The sequence below is a fragment of the Capsicum annuum genome, chromosome 9 (genome assembly GCF_002878395.1).
Source record: "Capsicum annuum cultivar UCD-10X-F1 chromosome 9, UCD10Xv1.1, whole genome shotgun sequence".
NCBI classification, from domain to species: domain Eukaryota; kingdom Viridiplantae; phylum Streptophyta; class Magnoliopsida; order Solanales; family Solanaceae; genus Capsicum; species Capsicum annuum.
In genome coordinates, this window is record NC_061119.1 from 50,856,360 (window position 1) to 50,878,508 (window position 22,149).

Consider the following 22,149-nt stretch of genomic DNA (forward strand, 5'->3'; position numbering starts at 1 on the left):
TGATACGACGCGTCAGAATCATATCGATTCACTGCAAATAACTTTAGAAATTTTTTCTAAGTATGGAATTTATGCACTACGATGCGATGCGCCAAGATAGCATCGATTCATTGGAAATTGCACCCAAAAAAATTTCTAAGGCTAAATTTCTCATATTTTAATACATCTTTTTCTTACCCCTTACCTTTTTCTTACCCTATATCACCTATTTACTTACTCAAATACCCATGTTCATCATCTTCCAATCTTATCTTTTTCCACCAAGGTTCTCATTCCTGCACATCAATCAAAAACACCAAAATCATGTATGTAAAAGTGGGTTGCCTCCCACTAAGAGCCTTATTTCTTGTCATGGTACGACTTATCTTTTGTATTTTTGTTTTTGTTTTTAAACTACTAAGAATGAAACTACATATGACATTATATTTATGGGTTGCCTCCTACACAACGCCTTATTTTAAGTCGGGGCACGACTTAGCTCAGTTCTACCCCTCAGCAAAGGTGATGGACTCCTTGTGCTTATCCAGATAATCAACCCAATAATGTTTTACACGTTGCCCATTCACCAGGAGCTTCTTTGTCTTCTCTTTATTCCATAACTCTATAGCTCTATGAGGTGTCATTCGCCCCACCTTAAAAGGTCCAGACCATTTCGATCGCAAGTTACCCAGGCATAACTTAAGCCTTAAATTGAACAACAAAACATGTTGTCCGGGATTAAATACTCTCTCTTGAATTTGTTTATCATGCTATCTCTTGCTCTTCTCCTTATATAGTTTGGAATTTTCATAGGCGTAAAGCCTAAACTCATCAAACTCATTCAACTACAGTAACCATTGCTCCCCACGGCAGTTATCTCAAGATTCAGGTTTTGCACAGCCCAATATGCTTGATGTTCAGGCTCCATAGACAAATGGCATGCTTTACCATAAACCAAGCGATATGGGGACGTCCCAATGGGCGTCTTGTACGCTGTTGCAGTAAGCCCACAGTCCATCATCTAACTTCTCATCCCAATCTTTCCTCTGCCTATTCATAGTCTTCTAAAGTATCAGCTTAATCTCTCGGTTGGACACCTTAACTTGTCCACTAGTTTGGGGATGGTACACAGTAGCAACCTTATGCTGAACACCATATTTAGCAAGAAGATTTTTGAACCAAGTGTTGATAAAGTGCGTACTTCCATCACTAATTATCGCTCTAGGTGTACCAAATCTGGAAAATATGTTCTTCTTCACAAATTTCAGAACCACCCTTGCATCATTAGTCGGACTAGCCATAGCTTCCACCTATTTAGAGACGTAGTGAACCGCTACAAGAATGTATAGATTGCCTTTTGAAGGTGGGAATAGTCCTATGAAATTGATCCCCCAAACATCAAGGACTTCGACTTCTAAAATATTGTTGAGGGGAATCAAATGATGCCTAGATATATTACCCAAACTTTAGCATTGATCACAATTTTTCACAAAAGCAATTGCGTCCCTAAACAATGTAGGCTAGAAAAAACCTGATTGCAGCACCTTTCTAGCAGTCCTCTGATCCCCATGGTGTCCATCATAAGGAGATGAGTGGCAATCTTTAACCACCTTTGAAAATTCTGCCTTTGAAATACACTTACAAATAACTCTATCTGGACCCTACTTAAAGAGATATGGTTTATCCCAAATATAGACACATGAATCATGGAGCAATTTTCTCCTTTGTTGTGTGGTGGCATCAAGAGGGTACACCGTACAAGATATTAAATTCATAATATCAAAATACCATGGGAACTCAACTACATCTAAAGACAACAACTTTTCATCAAAAAACTCTTCCTTAATACTAAGAGAGTCATCAATAGTATGGTTTCGACTTTCCAGCCTTGACAAGTGGTCAACAACTTGATTTTAGCTCCCTTCTAATCTCGAACCTCAAGATCAAATTCTTAGTAGCAGAATCCACCTAATTAGTTGAGGTTTTGATCTTTCTTGTTCATAAGATACTTAATAGCAGCATGGTCAGTATGAACAATGACCTTAGTGCCAACTAAGTAAGATCTAAACTTGTCGAATGCATACATCACTGCCAATATCTCTTTCTATGTAACCATATAATTAACTTGAGAATCATTCAATACTTTGCTAGCATAGTAGATCAAACAAAATAACTTGTCCTTTATCTAACCCAAAACTGCTCCCACAGCAACATCACTAGCATCACATATCAGTTTAAACGATAACTCCCAATCTAGTGCAATCAGAATAGATGCTTCAATCAACTTCTTCTTTAGTTTTTCAAAAGCTATTTGGAAATAATTCCCAAACTCAAACTTTACCTCTTTCTCCAATAATTGTCACATGGGGCTTACAATCTTTGAGAAATCTTGAATGAACCACCTATAGAAACCTGCACGTCCTAAAAGGCTCTGCACACCCTTGACTGTGACTAGATGTGGAAACTTTTCAACCACTTTAACCTTTTCTTTATCTACTTTGAGTCCTTTACATGAAACTTTATGGACTAGGAAAATTCCTTCCTTAACCGTAAAGTATTACTTTTCCTAATTTAGCACCAAGTTTGTCTCTTCGCATCAAGCTAGAACTCTATCAAGATTCTGCAAGCACTTTTCAAAAGAATTACCATACACAGAGAAATCATCCATGAAATACCTCCATAAAGTCTTCAACCATGTTAGAGAATATCGCCATCATACATCTCTGAAATGTAGCAGGTACATTGCATAGGCCGAAAAGCATACGTTTGAACGTGTATGTGCTATATGGAATGTGAAAGTGGTCTTTTCCTAGTTTTCCGATACTATGATTATCTGATTGTATCCGGAGTACCCATCCATAAAATAGTAATACTATTGTCTCGCCAATCTATCCAGTATTTGGTAAATGAAAAGAATTGGATATTGATCTTTACGAGTTGCTTCATTCAACATCCAATAGTCAATACAGATCCTCCAACCGGTCACCATGCGTGTGGGGATCAAATCATTATCATCATTAGTTACCACCATCATCCCTATTTTTTTTGGTACACAGTGCACTGGACTCACCTATTTGCTATTGGAAATTGGGTAGACAATACCACTATCTAACCACTTAATCACTTCTTTTCTGACCACCTCTTTCATCATAGGATTCAACCTTCTTTGTTGCTGCACTCTCAGTCTATAACCCTCTTCTATGTAGATATTGTGCATGAAAAAAGCTAGATTGATTCCTATAATATCAGACATGTGCCAACCAATCGCCTTTCTTCTCCTCTTTAGGACTGTTATAGCTTTCTTTACCTGCACATCTGTTAATCTTATAGACAAAATAACAGACAAAGTATCTTGACCACTAAGAAAAACATATTGTAAATAAAGAGGGAGAATCTTAAGCTCCAAGCTAGGAGCTTCTTCAATTAAGGCCTTAGGTGATGGACAGATTGGCATATTCAATGGCTCTAAAGGCACTTTGTTCATCTCAATCACTGCCAAATGCATAACCTGGACCAATTCTAATGCTTCTACATCTCCATAAAGATTATGACCTATCAAAGCTCGCTCTAATGGATCATCGGACAACAACAACTGCCAATCTGAAGCAAGGTTAATAACCGATACAGATGACAACTCCTCATATATAGATAGCAGTTTCAGCACGTAGTACATATCAAAAACTTCTACTTTATCATATGCTCACATTGCTATTTTCCCAACTGCTACATCAACTAGTGACTGTCCCATACCACAGGATCAGTCTCAAAGTCTAGAATTACAAAATCCATCGGAAAAAATAAAGATCCTACTTGCACCAACACATCTTCAATAATACCATCCATCCTAGCAAGTGATTGATCTGCCAACTGTAAAATAATAGTAGTGGATTTGGGACTCCCAAGACCCATCTTTCGGTACCACGATGAGGGAAAAAGATTCATGCTAGCTCCCAAGTCACATAATCTACGTGCACAAATGGTCTGTCCAATGGTAATCTACAAGGTGAAACTACCTGGATCCTTAATCTTAGTAGGAATTTGTTTTGAATCTTAGACGTACACTCTTGAGTAAGTACAACTATATCATATTCGGTCAATCGGTTCTTATTCGCAACTATGTGCTTCAAGTATTTTTCATATTTTGGCACACTCTATAGAATGTCAACAAGAGGAAGATTCTCTTGAACCTGCTTAAGAAAATCTAAGAACTTCTTGTAACTTGCTTCCTCTTGATACTTCCTTTCCCTTTGAGAAAAAGGTAAGGGAAGAGTCTTCTTCTCCACATGAATTTCTTTACTTGCCACTTTTTCCTTGGTTTCTTTCTCTGCATTGTCTTTAGAATCTACATTATTAATTATGGAGCTAACCTACTCCTGAATTGTCTTCTTAGTTTACAGTCCACTCCTTGTTGTAACCGTATTCACCTGCTTGGGATTTGTCTCTATATCATTAGGTAATACTCCTTGAGGTCTTGTATTCTGTGCTCCTACAATTTGGATCAACTGCAACTCTAGATTTTTTGTGAGAAATTGTTGACTCTTCAACTCAGCTGCAAACCGTGCCTATTGAGTCTTAATTTTAGTTGTAAATTGCACTTGTTGAGCCATAAAATGCTTTATTAATTCCTTTATATTTCCAGTTTGAGCAGTAGTTTGATTTTTCTGAGCCGGTTGTGGATTTGGTTGCACTTGTCCATTGTACTGATTTGCATTCTGCGCCTGATTTTCACCCTATGAGAAATTCGTATGGTTCCTCCAATTAGGATTATAAGTTTTACCAAAATTTTATTGCCTCTGACAATTCATGTTTCCCACATAGTTAGTAGAATTTGGATTTATAGAACATGCATCTGTTGTGTGCTCACCACTTCTGCAAACCTCACATAATGAATTCACCTATTGGACTGCATTCACTGTGGTTGTTGGTTGTGTAGCACCCAACTTTATGTTATTAAGCTGAGTAATCCTATGATTTTCCAAGGGTGCGATCTATGCCTATAATGCAGTAAACTGATCTACCTCTAATACTCGTGCAACCTTTTTAGGAGTACTCCTCGAGTCTGCATGCCAGTCAGGGTTCCCTTGTGAAATCCTATCCAGTAGTGTGTACAATTCTTCATATGTCTTCTCAAGAACCTGTCCACCAGCCACTGAATCCAACAGAATCTTTGTGTTTGGCTCCAATACCTCAATGAAAGTATGCACAAGAACAACGTTGGACTAATGATGGTGAGGCAAATTTTTGAACATACCCTTAAATCTCTCCTAAGCTTGGTAGAGATTCTCTCCTTTTTTCTGTTTGAAACTTAAGATCTCACTCCTCAAGCGTGCAGTCTTCCCATATGGAAAAATCGAATAAGGAATTTCCAAGCTAGATCTTCCCATGTAGTGATTTAGAGTGGTAGTTCAGCATGTAACCACCGTTTTGCTTCCTCTATTAGACAAAAAGGAAAGAGTGTCAACCTGACATAATCAAAATTCACCTCTTCAGGAATGTATGTATCACTGATTTCCAAGAAGGTTTGTATATCCTGCTGCGGATCTTCATGTGAAAGGCCATGAAATTGCCCCACTAAATTCATCAATTGCACCATATTCTGCTTTAATTAAAATCGACCTTATAGTTTAGGCTTTAGAATATTGCTAGTCACATAGTTCATGAGTGGGATTACCACCTCATGAGCAAGTCTAGCAGCTAGTTGAGCAAGAACAACTGGAATAAATAGAATGACAGGAAGCGGAACATTCCTGGCATTTGGATCGACTGGTTCATTTCTTTGTTCAGCCATTCTTTGCCTTTTCTGAAAAATCTATTCTAGTTCTGCAAAAGGCTTTACCAGCTCTTTATCTCTCGCCAGTCCTGGATTCAGCTAAACCTGCAAAAATTCAGCCGTTAAGATCAAGTTGTAACACCTAAACTTAATATTAAAAACCAAAATTTAGCAATTTACTAATTATATTAGTCCCTGGCAACGGCGCCAAAAACTAATTGTGACTCAGACGCATATACAAGTGTACGTAATCATACAAGTAATATAGTGATTTAGACAATCAGATATCATTCCCACGAAGACTAATCTAATGCCTCAAAATGGATCCCGAGACATCATGCTTAGGGTCATAACTGACCCCAAGCTAACCCTTCTACTGTCAAACTCATAAGCAAATGAATAAAATGCATAAATTTGTACAATATCAGCGGAAGATAACTCTTTTCTTAATCTAAACAATGCAAAATTGAATTTAGAGGATTATAACTCTACTTTTACAACGAAAACTGAAACTGAATACATTAACTCTACTGACTGTCTATGAAGCCTCTACTAATACTGACTATAGATAGCAATGACACGACCACAACTATCACTAATCAATACATAAGAATAAGAAAGTAAAGAACAATAGTGAATCTAACTGAAGTACCCAAAATAGGAGGACTCATAATTTGCTGGCTAGAATCTGCAACTGTCTGATTTTGATTAACATACTACAACTTGTACCTACATTATGAGAAAATGTAGCACATAGACATATATGTGGATCAGTACTTTATGGGGGTGTATGTATTTAAATAAACATTATCATTAATATTTATAGAAAATCTACATGCTGATATAAATGACTCACATAGCTTGAGTAAAAGCTGAAATCCGAATCTCATAAATCATGTATAATAAAGCATATAGTACAAATCTTGTGAGTCGTTCTATTTACTTCTAAAATAAGGCTAAAGTAAATTTAAACAATGCTTTCAAAATCATACTTTTATCCCATACAGAGTAAAACTTCTTAGAATCTCAAGGACTCAGGACTCTTTGAAACTTTAAGACTTGGGAACTCTGTGACTCTTGGAATTTCATAACTTTGGATACTCGAGAGGTTCTTATAACTGACATAAACCATGTGAGCTACATGGAGTCCAATATCTTGTCCTTCTAAGGAAGAAACCTCACATTGGGGAGAGGTGTCATACTCTTGTCAGGGAGTATATCCTCAACTCAGTGATCACTATCTTGGCCTCGGGCCCATAAATCTCAGTCCTATAGTGGCACGTAGTTCTGGGGTATGATACCTCAGAACTATACCTAACTCGATGCTAAATACTACTCCCATACTCAGCTCAGAACTCTTAGGAAATCCACCTCAACTAACTCAAGGGTCTATACTGAAGACAAAAATGCATTACTATTTGCTTTAATGGAACATCAATGTGGATTCCAACTCTATTAGGACCAAAAAGGTCAAATATTTCTCAATAATCTCAAAGTTCTCAAATCATAGGTGCCCATAGCACAGAAGTTCATAAAATTGCAATTCTCAAGTACGGCATAGTGTCCTATAGTTCAATCTCAAGTTAAGACTCATCACTGGTACTTAGGACTCAAAATGTAAAGATTTATGCATCAAAATAATATTTAAACTTCATGCTCGGCCATCATCTAAAAAAGCTTACAATCATCTCAATCAAGATATTGGAAAAATAACTCATATTATGAATCTCATGATTTCAAAATCTCAAAATTCATGCCTTGAAAACAAAACATTCATAATCATCTTAAAATCTGGAAAATTTGGAAATAGGCATGGAAATATAAACAAAATCATGTAATTAAACTTTTAAACCATAGGAAATAACATAATCTTGCAAATAATGGTAATGGGTATAAACCCTAACTTGATGTTCATGGAAATCATGGTAAAATTCAGAAATTTATATCTTAAATGAAGTTTTTGGGCACAAGAACGCAAGGATTGATAAACTTGGATGAATTACTTGTTTGTGAGATGTTATTAGAACTCTTGAATGAGGGTTCTTGAAGCTTTGACTTGGGGGTCTTAAATCTTGACTCAATTTGTTAAACTATGGTGAACTCTTGTGTTTCTTGGAAGAGGATTTGGATGCTTCGGGTTTTTGTTTTGAAGAGAATGAGAATTTAGGGCATAAAGAACTTTGTGATTTGATAGATTTTATGTTTTGGACGGATTGGGGGTAGGATAATTATCCAAAATACCCCCTTTTTAACCCTTGACAAAACTAAAAAAAATATAACTGGAAGCCTAATTTTATGGACCATCGTGATGCGCCACTATCACGGTGGCTCACTGGAAATTGATGAATAGGAATCTGAGGGACACCGCAACATGGAGCCGTCGCATTGTCCCACTTGTTGGGACCTAAAACTTCAGCGCGATGTGCCACAATCATGCTAGGCTACTGAAAACTACAATTGGGATATTACTCCTCTCCGCGACGTGTTAAGGGTCTGAATGATGGCGTTTTATGACAGGAACTTCAATTAGCCATAATTTCTTGCTCGGTTATCAGATTTGGATGAATCTTATATCATTGGAAAGATAACTCAATTTCCCACAAGATTAAAAGTCAAAATTAGGAGAATTCTAAATAATTTAAACATTACTCACTTTGGTAGTCATTCCTCAATCTTATAGAGATAAAATTAGGCTTAAGGAGTGTTCGGGGTATTAAAATATTTCCCCCTTAGGAACATTCATCCTCGAATGTGGCTAGCTAGGTTAAGAATACCGAGGAAAACTGAGGGTGCACAGCTGAAATAACATGCTAAACTGATTCTACCTCATTCTAAACCTTTGAGTACTTCTATGAGTGCACGAACTTATAATCAGAATAACTATGTAGTAGAATCTTTTATTAGAAAGGAGCTGAATGAAGGAAGACTATCACCTTTGACTGAACTTGTCTTTACTTATCATAAGGAGTTGATTCATGCTGAGAGTTTAGAACTTGCTTGATGTGCTCATGGTGCGATCATACTTATAGATTGCGAAGTGATAGTTTATGCAGGCATAAATCATTAGAAAACAAGGCTAGTATTACACAATGGGTATTACACTGTCTGAGCTGGAACACTTGAAAAACGAAGATCCTTCCGTGAATACTTACATACTAAATCATGACTATATATCCGAATTCTGAAAGTGATTCCTGATACATATTCTGATCTGAATTCAAAAATTTTCATGGGTGCAAACAACTATTTACTAGAATGAACGTACTTATGAAACTTCACGTAGTAAGACCAGACTAGTTCGGAAAATGGAAAACTATAGAAATCTATCCGTCTGATTGTTAAACTGGACTGCTGGCTATCCAAACTGAATCATACTAGATACTCATACTTAAGTGGAGGATTTCATCAACACCCTCCTAGGGAGTTCTAACGACATGAGGGAGCAAAGAACTTTGGGAATGATCTAAAAAAGACATCTGAATAAGAGATTACAATATTTCTACGACTCTATAGCTTGGAACATAGACCCTTTTGAATCAGAGACTGGGAAATAATTTATGGGTCTTAGGCAACCAACACCTTACTGGCAAGCTTAGACATACTTCTAAAATATTCTCTCAACTATTTCTTTCCCTTAAAGACCTTACTCATTGATTCATCTTCTAATTCTTACATGGTCGTTGATATTTCTATCTACTCATGTCTAAAATGAACTAAATTCCCTCACCATCTTCAAGCCTAACCCACCATCATAGTATACACCACATAACACTGTAATACTAGTTTGAACCATAATTCAACACACCCTCCACTTTACAACTTCTCATCTCATGAAAGATTCTCATTACCACTCCAACAACCACATTCAACCTCATACTATACATTTACTAACGTGCAGTGCATTCATCTAGATATATACAAACATAATGTTCAGGCCTACTTCTATAATCACATATGCACTTCTAAACACATACCCATAAAACACCCCGGTCACAACCTACAAACCTCTATCAAGAACAACTTCCATGCACCACTCTTAAGAAGACATACATAACATATTGTGAACTGACCAGGTCATATACAAAAACATCAGTCAATATTTATTTAGACTCATGGAATTACATAAAGCAAGCATACAACAACCTTCCCCAACATGACATATTTACTCTCTCTTATCTACACAACTGCTCATCAACACTATTTTTGACCTAAGGAAAAGGCCACTGAAAGGTTAGAACTTAAGTACCTGTAGCATGAAGGGATACCATGCTTAACTTGGGCACTTATCTAAAGCCTGAGGAATAGAGCATTTAACATCATGAACTTATCAAAGAGGTCTAACCCGAGGACATGCATGATATAAATATGAATTTTACTGCTCATTAAAAGTATTGTTTGAGCACTTGAACTGAACATACTATAAATCTTGAGTACATGAGTCATGAGTTGCAGACCCAGATTTGGAGTTCATAACTTATGGAATGTGATTCCAATTGTTGAAAGAACTGAAACTCCTCCTTTTGGGAACTAGAAGAGTACATATATCTATCATATTCATGAGCATGAATTAAGATCATGGAACTAACACGTAAAGCATGAGTAGGTATTAGGATAACTGAAAATACTGAAATAAGATTAGGTTAAGCATTTATCTTTCTCACAGCTATTCTACAACTTACTGGCACATTACTAGAATCTGAAAGCTTGACTCAGTTACTCGTTCTATCATCTCCCCATTAGATTTAAGCCATCACTCTAAGTCTTTGAACCACTATATACACTCTAGTCTAAACGGAAATCACTTTACTCTAGAGTCTGGGATATAACAATACACATGAATAATAGAACTTAGCCCAAATGACTACACCTAAAAGTGTAAAACCAACATCTAATACTACCTTCTGAATTACACCGTAACTTTCTATAGCCCCAATAGTCATTATATAATACTTGAATGCTTACTAACTTTGAATCTGCATGAGCATCCCCATAGTCGAAGTGCACACCATTTAGTGCTTCAACTCTTATTTTTATTGGCTGAATCTTCAAACTTTCAAACTTAGATTTCTAATGCTTAACATGGATACTTCAAAACCTTTGATGGACCATTCTACTTTTGTCATAGCCTACCAATATCACGCTTGTAAACTTATATTTCTAAACCATGAGAATCAAAATCATACTAAAAAAGTCTTAACTTCTTTAATCATAATCATAACTCCTTAACTTTGCTAGCAAGAATATCATTCATTATCTAACTAGTCTTTATCCAACTAGCATCTCTACGATACTACTAACTACACCACATGTAATTATCCTCGAAACTAATGCAGCCCCATAGCACCTTGGGCGTACTTCTATATCATACATACAACATTAGACTCGATTATAAATCAAATAAACTTAAGCTCTTGTATACACTATTCAAGCCTACTAGATCACTTCCCTATATCTAGTACCATTAACCAAGAAATTGTCACATCCACCTTCATGACCACCAATCGTTAAAACTTAATGTCTAGCGCTCAATATAATTTACAACCCCACCTTATACATAATTCTCACTTGGAAACTATAAAACAAAACATCAAGAAACACTAGCCTACTCAAACCTCATAACAATAATAATCAATCATAATCACATGGCCTATCTTAATCATAATCCATTAACACATCCTCCGTCCACACATCATTACTATATACCTATCTATACACCTAAACTTATTTCACAGCTCTATTAGTTTTAACTAAACTCCTTCTTGCAATCTCAGGGATCCCTAAATTAACAACTCTTATCCACTAAGTTCTTTCATCAATAACATATACTTTTCTAGAACAACAAACTCCATCAATAACTCTTTTCATACTTTAAGAAAACAACAATTCACCTCAACTAATAAATCTTTCTCTACCTTTTACTAAACTAACACACAAGGATATATCACTTCATTACTAACTCAATCATATTCAAAAAGATTCGATTTCAATCAATCGCACTTACCACCCTTCTTTCCAATAAACCTCTAAACCCGCAGTTCCACCAATACAATAATAATAAGGTGAATAATAAGTTTCTAGAGAATCGAAATAGGCCTCACACGGCTTTACTAGACTTTAATTTTTAAACAACACAATGATAACAAGATTACAAGAGATAGAAACCTAACACATATTATTCATTGATAAAAAATATATATATCTAACTCTGTCTTAACTAAACGACTCATAAGAATGAGGGCATAACTTTAAACTTGAGGGGCTTATAACATACTAGAAGGCCCCTCTCTAGCCGCTTTGTGAGACTTTTGAAACTTCTTGCTAGCAAGTCTGAGAACGTTGTCAGGGGAAGAACTGGAACTTATTGATCATCCTATCTCAAGAATAATACAAAGATAGGAAAGTATAGATTTACATTATGGATTCTGAGGAGAAATTTGAAAGCACCTCTAACTTGGGCTTAGTGCACAACTTTTATGAACATGAATAAAACACTTCAATCTAATATCTTAAAAATAAGGCGAAGATATCCTGAATAGAGTAACATGAGAATCTGTATAAGTTTCTTAAAGAACCTTTCTACAATACGATCTAAGACTTGAAAGAATGGAAACATTTCCTAAATAACTTGTAGCCTCTTGAAGAAAAGTACAAACATCTCCATACCATTCCACAAGACTCTACTTAACACGGCTTCATAGAAACCCTAGGACACTTGAAACCTGGCTCAGATACCAAGTTTATAACACCCAAAAAATAGGTGCCAAGACATCACACGGTGCTTAGGGTCACAAGTAACCCCAAGCAAACCCTTCTACTAGCAAACTTATAAGCAACTCAATAAAATGCATAAATTTGTACAATATCAGTGGAAGATAACTCCTTTCTAAATATAATCAATACAAAACTGAATCCAAAGGATTATAACTCTGCTTTTACAATGTAAACTAAAACTGAATACATTAACTCTACTGACTTTCTATGAAGCCTCTACTAATACTGACTATAGATAGCAAGGATACGGCCCCAACTATAACTAATCAATACATAAGAATAAGAAAGTAAAGAACAATAGTGAATCTAACTGAAGTCCCCAAAATAGGAGAACTCATCATCTGCTGGCTAGAATCTGCAACTGTTTGATTTTGACTGGATATACTACAACTTGTACCTACATTATAAGACAATGTAGTACATAGACATATATGTGGATCAGCACTTGGGAATATACTGAGTATATGGGGGTGTATCCATTTAAATAAACATTATCATTAATCTTTACAGAAAATCTTCATGCTGATATAAATGACTCATATAGCTTGAGTAAAAGATGAAATCTGAATCTCATAAATCATGTATAATAAAGCATATAGTACAAATCTCGTGAGTCATTCTATTTACTTCTAAAATCTCTACTCTCCTCTTATTCTCAATACTTGAAGGCTAAAGGAACATTAAACAATGCTTTCAAACTCATACTTTTATCCCATAGAGATTAAAACTTCTTTAAATCTCAAGGACTCAGGACTCGTTGAAACTTTAAGACTTGGGAACTCTACGAATCTTGGAATTTCATAACTTTGGACACTCGAGAGGTTCTTATAACCATCATAAACCATGTAAGCTACATGGAGTCAAATGTCTTATCCTTCTAAGGAAGAAACCTCACATTGAGGAGAGGCATCATACTCTTGACAGGGAGTATAACCTCAACTCAGTAATCACTATCTTGGCCTCGAGCCCATAAATCTCAATCCTATGGTGGCATATAGTTCTGGGGTATGAGACCTCAAAATTATACCCAACTTAATGCTAAGTACTACTCTCATACACAGCTCAGAACTCTTAAAAAAATCCACCTCAAATAACTCAAGGGTCTATACTGAAGACAAAAATGCATTACTATTTGCTTTAATGGAACATCAATGTGGATTCCAACTCTATTAGGACGAAAAAGGTCAAATATTTTTCAATAATCTCAAAGTACTCAAATCATAGGTGCTTATAGTACAGAAGTTCATAAAATTGCAATTCTCAAGTACGGTATAGTGTCCCATAGTTCAATCTCAAGTTAAGACTCATCACTGGTACTTAGGACTCAAAATGTAAAGCTTTAATGCATCAAAATCATATTTAAACTTTATGCTCATCCATCATCTTAAAAAGATTACAATCATCTCAATCAAGATATTGTAAAAATAACTCATATTATGAATCTCATGATTTCAAAATCTCAAAATTCATTCTTTGAAAACAAAACATTCATAATCATCTTAAAATCTAGAAAATTTGGAAATAGGCATGGAAATATAAATAAAATCATGTAATTAAACTTTTAAACCATAGGAAATAACATAATCTTGCAAATAATGGTAATGGGTATAAACCCTAACATGATGTTCATGTAAATCATAGTAAAATTCAGAAATTTATATCTTAAAAGAAGTTTTTGGGCACAAGAATGCAAGAATTGTTCTTGTTCAAATCCTACATACCTTAGATTGATAAACTTGGATGAATTACTTGCTTGTGATATGTTATTGGAACTGTTGAATAAGGGTTCTTGAAGCTTTTGACTTGGGGGTCTTGAATCTTGACTCAATTTGTAAAAACTATGGTTAACTCTTGAGTTTCTTGGAAGAGGATTTGGATGCTTAGGGGGCATAAAGAGCTTTGTAATAAGATAGATTTTATGTTATGGATGGATTGGGGGTAGGATAATTGTCCAAAATAACCCCTTTTTAACCCTTGACAAAACTAAAAAATATATAACTAGAAGCCTAATTTTATGGGCCACCGTGACGCGCCACTATCACGGTGGCTCATTGGAAATTGATAAATGGGAATCTGAGGGACACCGCAATGCGGAGCCATCGCATTGTCCCACTGGTTGTGACCTGAAACTTCAGCGTGATGCATCACAATCGTGCTAAGCTAATGGAAACTACAACTGGGATATTACTCCTCTCCACGACGTGCTAAGGGTCTGAATGATGGTGTTTTATGACGGTCTTATATCGTTGGAAAGATAATTCAATTTCCTACATGATAAAAAGTCAAAATTATGAGAATTATATATGATTTAAACATTACTCACTTTGGAATTCATTCCTCAATCTTATAGAGATGAAATTAGGGTTAAGGAAAGTTTGGGGTATTACAACTAAGCAACTAGAAATTTAAACAACTTTTAGTTTCAAACAACAAGTTTTAGATGTTTTATAGTATCAAGATGCTTTTGAAATTGAGAATAAAAATGTAAATTAATAAGAAAGTAATAAAATTTTATGACTAGAGCAAAGCAAGCAATGATTGTAAACAGTTATAATAAGAATTTCAGGGTTGAGGCTTCTCGAACAATCATACAAATCTCTATTCTTATAGTAGTCTAATTGGTTATCGGGTTGTTGGTTTGCAAGGTTTAGGCAACGATTTTCATCTCCCAACCTAAAATCTTTTATCTATTGAATATTACAGTTATAACTCCCGCAGAGATACAAAAATTCTTGTAGATTCATTAAGTAATCTTCTTGCAATTGAACGAAAAAAGGCTTCTAGGTATATCCCTATCTTAGATGCTAATTCAAACTCCTTATTTTATAAAAGGATAAGAACCTTGCTCCTTAATTTTCTCGTTCTAATCTACGATTCTCCTCCCAGATTCACATAAAAATATAAATTTATTCTAATGGCAACCATGCATTAAAATAGTAAGCTCAAGAAATTAAGAACAACCCAGTTGATAATCCAAAAAGAAACTACTATAAAGAATATCAAAGAGTAATTATTTACCTAATCTCAACCACAGAACAAGGGTATTTAGCCAGTCATCTTTGCATAAAACATAAAGAATAAATAATTAATCATACCCAAAATTAGTAGTGAGGTAAAGAAGTTCAAAAGAAATAATAAAAACCCTAAATGATAGAATTCTATATTTTTCCACCGCTGCTAAGCTTCCCAAAAGTGTTTAGAATTGTGCTCACGTGTTCCTTTTATACTTGGGAAAATTTTACCAGATGTGAAGCCTTGATGCAATGTGTCGATAATCGCATCAACAAAGCCAATGCGTCACATCAATATTGCATTGATGTATTAGAATTTACCTTTAAAAATTATACTAAGTCAAGTTCTTCAACACATAACATGATGCGTTGACATCACGTTGTGTCACTGGAATTTGCTCCTCAAAATTTGGTTAAGTATCAAAACTTTAAGCATCGACACGACTCGTTGACATTGTGTCAATGCACTGAAAGTTGCAGAAGAAGAATTTTCTAAGGCACAGACCCTATACATCGATGCAACGCATTGACATCGCGTTGATGCACTAGAAATTATTCTTTAAATTTTGGCTAAGGCACATATATTTCCAGTCGACGCGATGCATTGAGATAGTGTTCCATCACTAGAATTTTTCTCCTATTTCTTTCTTTATTTACATCAATCCTCAGCTCTTTTCTTTTCTCCTTACTCTCGTGCATCTCCATATGTTTTTGACTTTGATCTAATGGTCTTTCACATCTTCATGATGTGTATCCAATTGTCTTCCAAATCTATGAAAAATTTACCCTGTATTTCTAATCACATTGGTTAGCCACGAAACACAATTTAACTCATAATTCAATAAAATTAGCACAATTTTTATTCTCAAAGCCAGTCCAAATATGGGTAAATAGCAGTGTTTGGACATATAAATACACCCAATATCAGTAACAACATCTGGCAAATCTTCTTGCTCCTGACGAGATGGTAAAGCATAGAAATAATTCTGGTGCTGACCGCCTTCAGTACTGGATGATGCGCCCTGAAGAGGATCTGGGCGACCTAAAGGAGCTGGTGCACTAGTAGCCTGAGTCTGGGGATAAACATCTCTGTTTCCCTTCTTAGCATATAGACACTCTTTGATTTCATGACCCACCATACCACAACCATAACAACCCTTTGTTCCCTTTAAACACTCACCAGGGTGAGCTTTACCACACTTAGCACAGGTCGGATAATTGGGCCTCCCACTCACACTATTCTAAGATCTGAACATAGAAGATTTACTCCACTGCTCTTTTCTACCTATGGAAGTAGGAGCACTAGCAGAAGATGGTACTATCATATATAAACGATTCTGAAACTGCAAACGATTTCCCCTTTGAGACCTAGCTTTGCCATACTCAAATTGCCCTTTTTTAGTCCTCTTATTATTTCTATCTCTTTCCTTCAACTTTTCTACCTCAATCTACTAAGCATGAATCATCAACCTAGAAAGATCTAAGTATGGCAGTCATACACTTCTTGAATACCAAACCAGATACTCCAATAACAAATTTACTCATACTTGCTCTAGGATAGCCATCATATTAGGGGCATACTTAGACAACTGATTAAACTTAAGGCAGTACCCCTTCACTATTATCGAGCCCTGCCTCAGGTTCAAAAACTCTTCTATATTATTGTTTCTCATCTCACATAGGAAGAACCTATCTAGAAAAATATCTTGAAATACCTGCCAACTCATAGGAGTTGCATTCTTACCTCTAATATTCCTCTACATAACTACTCAATTATGTGATACATCCTTCAATCTATAGGATGCTAACTCTACACTCTCTTCCTCAGAAATATGCATAATCTGGGTGATCTTCTTCACCTCATCGAAATAAAATTGTGGGTCCTCACCTACTTTTGACCCAAAGAACTCTGTCAGATTTATTTTCATGAAGTCTCTGATTCTAGCTGTTGCGAAATCACCATTCTACTGAAGTGGAACTGCATCCTAATTCTGATAGTTGCCTTGAACATTAGAAGTCACTGTCTGGGCCAACGCCTGAAAGGCATCCCTAAACTCAACATGGGATACATTCTCATTCAGAGGATCGGTGGGCTAGGGTGGGTGGTTATTATTTCTACAGGCGTTAGCTCAATGAAGAGGCATATTCAACAATCACATAAGAGCATGAGTTAAAGCAGATACAGATACTGTAAGCATGATAGATTATGAAAGAAAAAGATTATTTCTTAAGAACGTATCATAGCCTCTTGCTCATAAATATGGTGTGCTTCACACCCAAGATCAAAAATCTAGGTAACACGGCTTATCTGACTCTCTAGAACTCTTAAAACCTTAGGATCTGATACCAAGTTTGTAACACCCCAAAATCTGACTCCAAAACATCACACGGTACTCATGACTACAAGTAGCCTTAAGCTAACCCTTTCTATCTTCTACTAAGTCTGAATCTCATAATAATGAAAATATAGACATAAAACTCATACTAAATATAGAAAACTGAATGGAATCTCTGAGAATAATCTGAATATGATGTCTGAAAATCAAAACTAAATAATCTGACTGTAAACTAGTAGTATGACAAGCCTCTACTACTAATATCTAGAGACTCACTGGGACAAGCCCCCAGCTAACTTGAAATGTCTAAAATAATACTGAATTTTGTGAACTAATAAGCTGCAAAATCTGAATGAATAAGTCCTCGAACTATAAGGACTCACTAACTGTTGGATGTAGATGGAGATACTCAAACTACTCTCACTATTGATACTGAGCACCTGAACCTACATTATGAGATAATGTAGCACATAAACGTATATGTGGTCAGTACTTTGAGGATGTACTAAGTATATGGGGGTGATGTGCATAAGTAAAACATTATCTTATCATCATAATTTGTAAAACAATACATGCTAAATGAAAATGACTCACATAAGCTGGAATATCTAAAAATTGAAATCTGAATTCATACATAGCAAATAAAAATTTATAAATCTAGCGAGTCATAATATTGAGTTCTAAAAGTTGTACTTGTATTCTCTCTTTTAATCATATTATCTAAGTGTAGAAAGGACATACTCTTAAATCTAAAATCTAAAAGGTAAAAACTATAGTTAAATATCTTTCTGTAAAGCATAGTCTGAATAAACTGGTGAGCCTTTACACTTCCTTTTCTAAAACCTTTTCTGTCATTCTGTCTTCGGACTTAGGAAATTTGGGAGGTACTTCAAACTGACATAAACCATGTAACTTGTCATAGAGTCCAACATCTTTCACACATTGGGGAGAGCTATTCTATGCTTGCCATCAGAATAGAACCTTAACTTAAGTGATCACTGACTTAGCCCACTATGGGCGCTTAAAACCTACGGTGGCTCGTAGTTCTGGGGCATGAGACCTTGAAGTCATACCCAACTCAGTGCTAAATACTAGTCCCATACTTATCACTCAGAACATGAAGAAATCCATCTTAAATAGCACAAGGGTTTATAATGAAAAACAATTATGCTTCTTTTTCTTTAAATTTCAAACTATATGAATAATGTGGATTCCTTTTCTTATCTTAGGATCAAAAGATCAAAGTTTTACTAAAAATCTATGGATAAACTGATCATAGAATGCTTAAAGCATCATCTTTCTTGAAACATCAACGTAAAACTTGGGCTTAGTAACCCATACATCAAACTCATGTCAAAACATCATAATATTCATACTTAATTATGAAAACATTGATAATTCATCTCAAAATTTGTAAATTTCTACAATAGGCATGAAAGTATGAAAATAGACATGCAATTCAACTTCTAAAACATTCAAAATCTCATAATCTTGTAATTAGCAATAATGGGTATGAACCCTAATTTAAATTCATGTATAAACATTCAAAATCATATGAAATTGTAATTAAAACTTGGTTTTGGGTACAAGGATGAAAGGAGATCCTTGTTCATTAACCCCACATACCTTGATAGATGATTAGATGAATAAACCTTGAATTTTGGATTCCTATTTGAGTTCTTGGAGATGAGTTCTTGATTATTTTGTCTTGGGAATCCTCAATTTTAAGCTTTGTTGGAGAAACTAAGGAGGATTTTGATTTCTTGGAGAAGAAGCTTTGGAGCTCTAGGGTTTTTCTTTGAGAGAGAATTGATGAAATTAGGCATAAAGTGCCTTGAATATGCTTAATTCCTTATTTTTGGATGAATTGAGCCTTGGGGATTGACCAAAATACCCATATTAAACCTTAAGTCAAAACTGAACTCACAATATTTTTCCGAACTGGTAGGCTACTGCAACGCACCACTATCGCGGCGGCTCACTAAAACTAGGAAAATTAGGAACTGGGCATTCTTCACGATGCGCTACCATCGCGATACCCCTTTTAAATGCCATTTTGGCCATTGTTACGATGCGGTAAAATCGCGTAGGCTTAATGGAAATTGAAAAATGGGACATAGGATATCTCCGCATGCACCAATATTATAGAGGTCCACTGGAATATAACGATTGTAATTTTACCCTCTACCTCATTGCGGTGGGTGCACAGGTGGCACATTGTCAATTTCCCACATAATAGAAAATTTAAATCTGGAAAAGTTCACATGGAATAAATGTTATTCATTTTGAAAGCTATCCCTTAACATTCTAGGAATGAATTTAAGCTAGGAAAATTATGGGGTATTACAGGATCCCATCTTGATGCAAATCAAGAAAGATTTATGCAAGCAGAAGGTGATAGTTTTTTAGATTAGCGGTGATGGTATCTTGAGGTACCAAGGGAGGTTGTGTGTTCCCGACATTGATGGGTTATGAGGTAGGATTTTGGCCGAGGCCCATGATTTAAGGTATATGATTCATCCTGGGTTAATAAAGATGTATCATGATATTAAAAAGATTTACTGGTGGAATAATATAAAACGGGATGTGGCCAATTTTATGGCAAAGTGCATAGTATTCCAACAAGTGAAGGTGGAACACTTGAGGCTTGAAGGGTTGTCTCAAGAGATTAAGCTACCTGTATAGAATTGGGAGATAATTAATCTGTATTTTGTTATCGAACTTCCTCGGTCTCGCCAGCAGTTGGATTCAATCTGGGTCATCGTGGATAGGATGACTAAGTCTGCTCTCTTTTTGTCAGTAAGGACAAATTTCTCTTCTAAAGATTATGCTAAGTTGTTTATTGAGAAAATTGTGAAGTTGTATGGTGCTCCAATTTCTATCATTTCTGAACGAGGTACTCAGTTCTCCTCTCACTTTTGGAGGTCATTTTGGAGGGTTTTTGTAACTAAGGTGACCCATAGCACTGCTCGACCCATAGATGTGTAACAACCTGAGACTACCCCTAGTCATCACACGGTGATTAGGACAGCAAGTGATCCCAAGCTAACCCTTTCTACTGATATAACTCATGAGCAACAGAAATAAATACATAACTCTGAAAGAATAATACGCAATATAAATCTTTTCTGAATATGATCAATACAAAATTATATTAAAATGATACATCTCTAATTATACAAAGCAAAACTTAAATCAACTACATTAACTCTACTGACTGTCTGCGAAGCCTTTACTAGTATTAACTATAGGTAGTCGGGACAGGACCCCCAACTATCTGAATTAATAAAACTGAATGAATAAAGAAAAGAAAATACTACATAAATTCTGACTAACTCAAGCCCTTGAATCAAAAGGACTCATCACCTGCTAACTGGAAGCTGCAACTATCTGATTCTAATAAGTACCCTACAACTTGTACCCATATTATTAAACAATGTAGCACATAGACGTATATGTGGATTAGTACTTTTGGAATGTACTGATCATATGGGGGCAAATGCATAAGTAAAAGAATAATGCAATAATTCAAATAAACTTTCAAAACTTCATGCTAAATGTGAGTGACTCACCTTGGCTTGAATAATAAAAACTGACAAATCATATGACATGAGTAATAAGGCGTAAAGAAATTCTTGTGAGCCACCACATTTAGTTCTAATAAATAGTACTCTTGTTCTGTCCTTCAAATCATGCAGGCTAAGTAAAAAGGGCTCACTTTTTCTCAATCTTAAAACTAAAAGCTGAAATTTGATAACTGTAGTCTTAACTAAAACAATGTCAAAGTAAATTTGTGAGCCTTTACACTTAGTTTTATCAAAACTATTCTTACATTTTTATTTAAGATTTAGGGACTTTGGGAGTTTCTTCTAACCAAAATAAATTATGTGAGTCGTCATGGAGTCTAATGTCTCGTTCCCCTAAGGAGAAAACCTCATGTTGGTGTGAGGTGTCATACTCTTGCCAAGGAGTATAACCTTCTCTTAGTGATCATTGTCTTAGACCACTATGGGTACTTAATCTTAATCCTACGGTGGCACATAGTTCTGGGGCATGAAACCTTGGAAACATACCCAACTCAGTGCTAAATACAACTCCTATTCTTTTGCTCAAAACATTAGGAAATCCACCTTAAAATAGCACAAGGGTTTGTAATGAAAACCAATTATGCTTCTCTTCTTTAAATCTAAAATTGTATGAACAATGTGGATTTCTTATCTTAGCTTAGGATCAAAAGACCTATTTATTTCTTAAATCTTTGTAAATAGCTCATAGAAGAGGC

The 22,149-nt window shown here is 35.5% G+C and overlaps 1 protein-coding gene and 1 non-coding gene across 2 annotated transcripts; one reads left to right on the forward strand and one right to left on the reverse strand.

Moving 5' to 3' along the window:
* Positions 1-1,043: 1,043 nt before the first annotated feature.
* LOC124887071 lies at positions 1,044-3,888 on the reverse strand. The gene is made up of 3 exons (XM_047396248.1): positions 3,730-3,888; positions 3,287-3,571; positions 1,044-1,289 (listed from the first exon to the last, which is right to left on the reverse strand). Exons 1-3 carry the CDS (start codon positions 3,886-3,888, stop codon positions 1,044-1,046), a joined length of 690 nt encoding a protein of 229 aa, XP_047252204.1.
* A 1,311-nt stretch (positions 3,889-5,199) lies between these two features.
* Positions 5,200-5,306, forward strand: LOC124887581. Its single transcript, XR_007045347.1, has one exon. It is a non-coding gene; the product is annotated as a small nucleolar RNA R71 (small nucleolar RNA).
* Positions 5,307-22,149: the final 16,843 nt, after the last annotated feature.